The following is an 8157-nucleotide window of genomic DNA, read 5'->3' on the forward strand; positions in this document are numbered from 1 at the left end:
GACTGCTCTGCAAAAATCTTGTCAGAGTGACAGGGTGCAAAGGGCAATTTGCTCAAGAGCACCTGACAGATTTCAAGATCATCTTTACTTTCAGTTACACTAGGATATATTGGCATGGCAGCTATGAAATAACTTCCACTACTAATGCATGCAGAGAAAACGTGAAAGGAAAAAAGAAGAAAAGGTGCTGAGTGCTGAGTTTAGGTATCAGATAAGTTTCACTTATTTAGCCTAGATGTGTAAAGACTGAGAACGAACAAGTCAAATGCTTTACAGTACTGTGATGCTTAATTAAGATCTGCACGCCAATTTGACAGAAATCGATAGGCAATAAAGAAATACCAAGAATCTTAATATGCTAGCATTGGAAACATGGATGCTTGGATATATGCATAAAGATGGTAAGGGGTGATGAGCAGGATTTATTTAGGCCTTCTCATGCCTATCACAAAGTGCTTTTAAAAATCTCTTAAATTCAAGCAGATTGTTGTATGATGTAGAGGGCTGCTACTGGAAAAGCACAAACCCAAAGTTTCTCTCTACAACTGGATCCTATTGCGCAGCTTTGTGAATGCTAGTTTTCCCTTATTTATGTAGCCCTATGCTATCAAGGGCTCGTAGCAAATATGAGATAATGGAACAGAAACCCATTTTCCAGTTCTCCTTCAATAGCTCTGTTTCAATTCCTACATAAAATCCAGCTCAATTTGCAATATTCTTACATTACCTTATACCCTATCCTTTCCTCCAGGAAGAAGACCAGGATGATCTTCATTGTTTATTCCAAATGGTTCAAAAATGTGGCAGCCCATGCACCACCACACTGAGTAAAGGTATGTTTATGTTACACCTTCCCACAACCTTGTGTAAAAGGTACGGAGATCAGAACTACACATTGCCCTGATGACAGATGCATCTGAAACCACTATCTGCCAAGGTAAAGGGTTTCAGGAGGGGCAAACTGTTCCTTATTCTCTTTTGTTACTCAAATCTCAGACAACTACCTCTCAGAGGGCAAAAGTATGGGATGGAACAGGCTAAAAAACTGTAGAAAGAGTAATCTGAAATGTAATAGCCACCTCACAGTATGTTGCTCTGCTCTACTCCCCCCACAATTTTAACTGTACACTGAATTCTCTAGGAATCCATCCATGTTTTATGATACAAAAGTGAAAGCTTAGTGCTATCTATTGGCAAGGTAGGCTTCTAAACATTTGTGACACTAAAATACCCACACCTATGAATAGTAGCTGCTTTTCAGATTTTTTCAAGCACTCATAAATAGCAGATATGTTGCTGCACAAGGAATTTTATTTCAAATCATCGGTCAGCCAAGAAGCTCAGTGGTTGATCTTTAGCTATCATTTCTGGAAGGAAGAAGGGTCCATTAAAGTGTGACAAAGCTATTAAAAACTGATACTAGCTTCCAGGAATCTTATGGGGTTTTTTGCAACCTGGTCAGAACATCTGAAGAAGGCAGAGAGATTCCAAGGCAATTCATCCTTCATTGTTAGTTCATGCTGGTTTCTGCATTCACATGTAAGATTTTCAGAGCCAAAAGCACCACATGAAGTGGATTACAGTGTGGTGAACATACTGACACACATTCTCTGCAAAGCACTTGACATTAGACTTCCTGACAAAAGAATCTTAGTTCTGTATCAATAAGGTTTGAGACAAAGATGAAAAATGTGCACCTATCAGTAAAAGGGCATGTATGAAGTTATACAGACTCTACACCTGCTTGGCTTAGCTTTCCAAGAAAAGCAAAATTCAGATACTGTGAGCAGAAAGACAACTGGAGAGAGTCTGTTTGGCTACGCATGCATGAACTAAAGGTTTTGCAGCAATGGTGCAATTGTTGTGACAGCCTTTGCTCTGTATCCCACTCTTACTTAAGTGGGGGGAAAGTGCATCAAGACCTTTGTAAGAAACAAGTTTATGTGACTGTCAACTGATATTTTAATGTAACCCACAGAACATGATCCTGAAAATTAAATACCAATGTACAGAATGGGGAAAAAATACACAGTACTGAGTATTTTAACATCTAGCTCCAGATTTCCTGAATTGGTAATGGCTGAAAAGACCAGTGAAGCCTCTTCCAACCCTGTAATCCTGTTATTCAATAAAAACTAAGTTACAGAGTTGTCTGCTGGCGCAGCCCTAAGCAGATATGCATTCAGTCTATAAAGCAAATGTAATACACAACGTGCAATTCCCTTATGTTTCTTCATCACCCTAAGAAAAGGGTTACATTGAATAGGAAACTGTCTTTCACAGACAGACCATTTGTCCGCCTAGCTTAATACTGTTGGTGCTAACCTGTAGTGGCTCTCCACGTTTTCAGTGTTTCCTAGATCTACTTATGAGATTCCAGGGAAGAAACCGGGACCAGTTTGAAAGTAAAGCACCTAAACCTCCACTGAACTCTACTGTCCATGATGTCATTTCTATGCACTGTGGAATCCCACAGACCTTAAAAGGCATGCGCCTAGGAATAGAGTAAATTATCAATTCATCTCTGTTCTTCGGAAGAGAGCTACCCATTAATTCAATATAAGCAGATGTTAAACTGATTTAATAAAATACACCAAACTGTTATGCATTCTGGAACAAACAGAACTGAATTAACACTATATGTACTTTTACTTATGTATCTTATGAACTTTTATTTCAAGTCTCAAGCTGTCCTGCTTAATGCCCCTAACTCCCACTACCGTAACTATTAACTTTGCTCTAAAGCAGTGATACCCAAACTCCGGTCCTCCGGGTGTTTTGGACCCCAGCTCCTAGGAGCCTCAGCCATCCATCTTGGCCAATGATCTGGGATTCTGGGAAATGAAGTCCAAAACTCCTTGGAAGGCCAGAGCTTGGGAATCACTGCTCTGAAGAGATGCAGGCCCAGCTCCATTGGGCCTGGTCTGACCTAAGAAGAAGAGCCCTCCTTGCAGTCCATCTGGAAAGCGAGTAAAATGGGAGGCATGGGATGGGAGTGCTTAAACTAGAGGAAACGAAACCAAGGAAGGCCAGCCTCGGAGCACTTAGGCTGCAGGGCCTGTTCCCAGCCTCCTCCTCCTCCTGCTGCTGCCGGCTTCCCCACATGGCCGTCCCCCGCAGGCCCCATCCCTCCCTCCCTCCCCTCCATGCATGCAGCGCGGCGGAGGAGCCCAACGTCCCTCCTCTTCCTTTTCCCTCCCGCGGGGCCGGCTCTCTTTCCCCATTGGCTGGCCAGGCTCCCGGGAGCGTCGCCATTGGCTGCCTCCTTCAGCCCCCCCCCCAGAAAGAGAGAAAGAAGGGGGGACCCAGCCTAGAGTTGGGCTGCGCCCCTCTATGGCGGTTCGGCCTAGGGGCTTTTTAAACACACACAGAGAGAGACATAGAGGGAGGGAATCCGGCTTTGGCCAACCCCACCCAAGGCTCGCAGGAGCCCGGTTGTCCCCGCAATCTTACCAGGTTCTCGATGGCCGCCTGCTCCAGGAACTTCTGAGCCGCTTCGAGCTCGGTGCAATCTGCAGGGCAAGGGGCAGAGGAAGGAGATGTATCGGGAGGGAAAGAGGGATGGAGATGTGGGGGAAGATATTTGGGGGAGAGGGAAGGAATGTTGAAGGGAGAGGAAGGAGATATTGGGGGGTGAGGAAAGATATGGGGGGAAGATGTTGGGGAAGAGCAAGGAGACACATAGGGAAAGGGGAAGGAGAGATTAGTGGCGCCCCAGAGTCCGACCCCTTCAGCCACCCTCCCCATCTAAACCCTCCTTCCTAAGCCAGGCCACCCAAAACCCACTCTGGGCCCACAACGAACCCCAACTCCCAGAATTCCAGAGCCTCGAAACAGACAAAGAGTTAAAGCGCCGCCAAACCGGGCGAATCCTGGCAGAAGTGGAAGAAAGCTTCGCCCGGGGCCTTCTGCTAAGCGCCCTCGGGAAGGGAAAGCGAGAGGCGCCCCGCCCTGCGCTCCACGAGGCCAAGGAAGAGGCCAGAGGCTGCCATCCTCTCTCTAGGACCCCCCGCTAATTCCTTACGCTCCCCACCGCCTTCCCTTCCTCCAGACACCTGCATCCACGCTTCCCCAGAAGGACTCCAACCGAGGAGGAGGCCGCTTTGTGCTTCACCGCCGTCCCTCTCCCGGGCCCCACGAAAGCCAAGCAGGGAAGAGAAGGAGGAGGGAGAGTGGGATCCGAATGGGAACAAGCCCTCCTTCCCCAGCCCCCCCTCCCCCTCAGAGAGGCCGAGAAGGGGCCCTTCCCTCCGTCCGGCGCGGGAGCCATTTCCCGAGGGAGGGCGAAGGGCCTCTTTACCTGGCGAGACCGTCTTCTCCAAGATAGTGATGAGCTCCATGGCGGAGGCGAGGCTGAGGTAAAACTCGGGAGGAAGGAAGGAAGGAAGGAAAGGGGGAGGGAGAGGGAGGAAGGAAGGAAGGGAGGAAAGAGAAGGGCCGGAGCCTGGCGACCTCCTCCTCCTCCTCCTCCGCTTTCCTTTCCCGGCTTCTTCGGCTCCGGAAGTGGAGGCTCTTCCTCGCTCGCTCGCTCACTCGGGCGGGCGGTTTTATTTTATTTCCCTCCTTTTGCTTCTTCTTCTTCTTCTTTCTCCTCCTCCCTCCTTCGCGCGCTCTTTTACTTCTATCGCCCTCAGTGCTGCTGCTGCTGCTTCTGCGGGGAGGCCCCACCCCCCGACGGAAGTGATACTACTTCCCCTTGTATTATAAAAAGAAGGGGAAAATGTGGCGGCGGCGGAAGGAGAAGAGAGAATAAAAAAAGGCGCGCGCGGCGAGGTGAAGCTAAAGGAATGGGAAGGGAGGGGAGGGGAGACCGCGAAAGGGCAGCGCGCATGCGCGCACGCCCCTCCCCACCTCTCTCTCTTTCCCGCCCTCTCTAAGGGAACGCTACCTCACACTCCCTATTTCACAAAAGTACTGGCTTAAGGGAGTTCCGCCTTCAGGCACGTAACGTCCGTGCGGACGTAAGCGAGCGTGAGCACGCACGCAGCTCAGGACGTAGGAAGCGTTTGAAGCCCCGCCCTCTTTTTTTTAAAACCTCCACCGGCCGGCGGTTGTCTGTCTGTCTTCAGCCCTCGCCCTCTGATTGGTCGGTTACGGCTCGAACTAGCCGTGACGTAATCAGAGCCGATTCCAGCACAGCTTTTTTTTCCCTGCCCCTCCTACTTTCAAAATCCCTTTATGAGTGACGTTTTTAGCTGAGAGGACGCCTCTCTAGGAATCTCTAGGTCCTCCAGTGCAACTCTGTGGTCGACGTCTGACAGGCACTGATTGTAGAACTGCACTGGAAGAGCTACAGAGGCCTATTGGAGTGTCCTCTCTAGGAATCTCTAGCGTCTTTCAGTGCAGCTTGGAGTCAAGGTTGACCATAGAGTTGCACTGGAGGACCTAGATATTCCTAGAGGGGACATATTAATCAAATCCGCAAAATGGAGGGATGAATGTATTTCAAATTAGATTAGCGAGGTTTAATTTGGAGAGAGCTTGGCCCCTTTAGAGGCTTGGGCATTTGAGCTAAGGGAGGATTTATTCCTGAAATAAACACTTCATTATAGTACCCACTTTATAGAGTGGGAGTTTATAATCATAGGAAACTAGGTTTTTCTAAACCCCCCCCCTTTAAAAAAACTATTAATCCCGATAGATGAGGCTGGATTGAATGTGTGCAGTTTTTAAGCAGAAAGATGTTTTAATCTCCCCTTGGCTGTGTCCACACTGCAGGAATAATCCATTTTGGCCCCGCTTTAACTGCCTTGGCTCCATGCTGTGGAATTCTGGGAGTTGTAGTTTGTGGTGGCACCAGAGCTCTCTGAGAATCCTAAATATCTGTTCCTAAACTATAAAAACTCCCAGGATTCCACAGGATGTGGAAGTTCAGAGGAACTACTCCCACCAGCCACCCAACCCATTTTTTAAAAAATCTTTTATCCATTTATACATCCAAACTTTATGCTATGGAATTCTGGGAGTTATACCCCCCTCCCAGCTCTGGTGCCACAACAAACTGCTACCCCCATAATTCTAAAGCAGTTAAAGTGGGGTCAAGACGATTTATTTCCATGGTGCGGATGCAGCCATTGTTTGTAAGCTTTCCAAAAACAACAACCTCAAATTCAGATATCGTGAGCAGAAAGACAACAACAACTAAAGTTTTCACAGCAATGGTGCAATTGTTGTGACAGTCTTTACTCTGTACCCTGCTCTTACTTAAGTGGGGGGAAAGTACATCAAGACCTTTGTAAGAAACACATTTATGCGACTGTCAACAGATATTTTCATGTACTTTTCCCAATCTATTTGGGAAAATTCATAGAATCCTAGAGTTGGAGGTGACTGCAAGGGCCATCCAGTCCAACCCCATTCTGCCATGCAGGAACTCTCAATCAAAGCATCCCCGACAGATGGCCATCCAGCCTCTTTTTAAAGACCTCCAAGGAGGGAGACTCCACTACACTCTGAGGGAGTTTATTCCACTGTTGGACAGCCCTTACTGTCAGGAAGTTCTTCCTAATGTTGAGGTGGAATCTCTTTTCCTGGAGTTTGCATCCATTGCTCCATGTCCTATTCTCTGGAGCAGCATAAATCAAGCTTGTTCCATTCTCAATGTGACACCTCTTCAAATCTTTAAACTGGGCTATCTTATCACCCCTTAAACACCCCCAGCTCCCTACGTCGTTCCTCATAGGGCATGGTTCCCTTCACCATTTTAGTCACCCTCCTTTAGACACGCTCCAGTTTCTCAATGTCCTTTTTTGAATTGTGGTGCCCAGAATTGGACACAGTGAGACCGACCAAAGCAGAACAGAGTAGCACTATTACTTCCCTAGACACTATACTTCTATTGATGCAGCCTAAATTAGCATTGGCCTTTTTAGCTGCCGCATCACAATGTTAACTCATGTTCAACTTGTGGTCTACTAGGACTCCTAGATCCGTTTCCCATGTAGACTCCTTAAGCCTGGTGTCCCCCATCCTATAGCTATGCATTTCATCTATACAATGTATTCATTTATGCAAAGTTGGCGATCTTTGAGCTGTTATTTAATTAAGAAAAGGGGTTAAGGATGGTGAAGAGAATTTAGTTAAAATGGAATTTATGTTAAGGGACTTAAACAGGGTAATGAGAAAGGAAATATAAGCCCAAAACCTTTTAAAAATGGGAATGGTAGAAAGGAAATAAAAGTTATTTGATTTGACTTTGCCGGAATCCAGGAAGTTTCTTATATTTGTTGGTGTTTCTGTGTGAATGTGACTGAATGTCTAGGTTAGATGTTTACTTTATTTTGTATGTTGCTTTGTTATATTGCCATGTTATTGATGTATGTGTGTTTGATATATGTATATGTGTATGTTTTTAATGCAACAAAAGTTTTTTTTTTTTTTTTTTTAAAAAAGATATTTTAATTTAAGCCACAGAACATGATCCTGAAAATTAAACACCAATGGGAAGAATGGGACCAGAAATACACAGTACTGAGCATTTTAACATTTAGCTCCAGATTCTATAGCATGGAGCCATGGCAGTTAAGTGAAAAGTGAAACCATTTGTATTTGGAAAATACTCCGAACCATTTAGAATAAGTAAATTATGGGTGATACAGAAATTTGCCATCAATATCCCATTCTTGTTAGTAACTGAATCCAAACCAACCCGGGGGAGATTCAGTGGAAAGGGAGGCATATTAACATCGAGCATACACTGCTCACAAAGATAGTCATTAGAGGGGCCAATTCTAGCATTAAAGTCCCCCATCAATAAGCACCCTATAGGATCAGGTTTGTTAGTAAACTCATCAATATAATTAGATAGGTGGTCCCAATAAATTGAACTTGTTAAATTATTGTTAGATGCTGGTATATAAATGTTAACTAATATTACTTTAACCGACTCAAATTGGAGAAGAATTGCCTGAGCAATTTCCTCACAAGGGGATAATATTGCATGCTTAAGGCCACTAATTATTTTTATCATAATAGCTAATCCTCCCAGAGACATATTGCCTCTGGCTCTGGAAGTAATATAAAACCCTCATCATTAGTAGCCACAGATAGCCTTATTTTCCATTAATTTTTCTTTTAAAGCTGAGCAAGAATTTCCTTTTACAGCTGTCAGTTAGCCATAAGTATGTGGTTGCAGCAAGTTATAAGTGCCTGAAGGAG

At 45.5% G+C, this 8157-nt stretch overlaps 1 protein-coding gene across 2 annotated transcripts in view; it reads right to left on the bottom strand.

The window, feature by feature from the left end:
• The window catches only part of KPNB1 (karyopherin subunit beta 1), a 43813-nt gene extending 38824 nt beyond the window's left edge, over nt 1-4989 (bottom strand). Inside the window, exons 1-2 of one of the 2 annotated variants that reach the window (XM_089531779.1) lie at nt 4301-4985; nt 3454-3512 (exon numbers count right to left, since the gene is read on the bottom strand). In XM_089531779.1, the coding sequence (XP_089387905.1) occupies nt 3454-3512; nt 4301-4340 (99 nt within the window). In that variant the 5' untranslated portion in view covers nt 4341-4985. Of the gene's footprint in view, nt 1-3453; nt 3513-4300 lie in introns of both variants that reach the window. The other variant, XM_089531778.1, reaches the window with a different exon arrangement.
• Nucleotides 4990-8157: the final 3168 nt, after the last annotated feature.

The sequence above is a fragment of the Sceloporus occidentalis genome, unplaced genomic scaffold (genome assembly GCF_023333645.1).
Source record: "Sceloporus occidentalis isolate IW3139 unplaced genomic scaffold, rSceOcc1.0.p SCAF_7, whole genome shotgun sequence".
Lineage (NCBI taxonomy): Eukaryota > Metazoa > Chordata > Lepidosauria > Squamata > Phrynosomatidae > Sceloporus > Sceloporus occidentalis.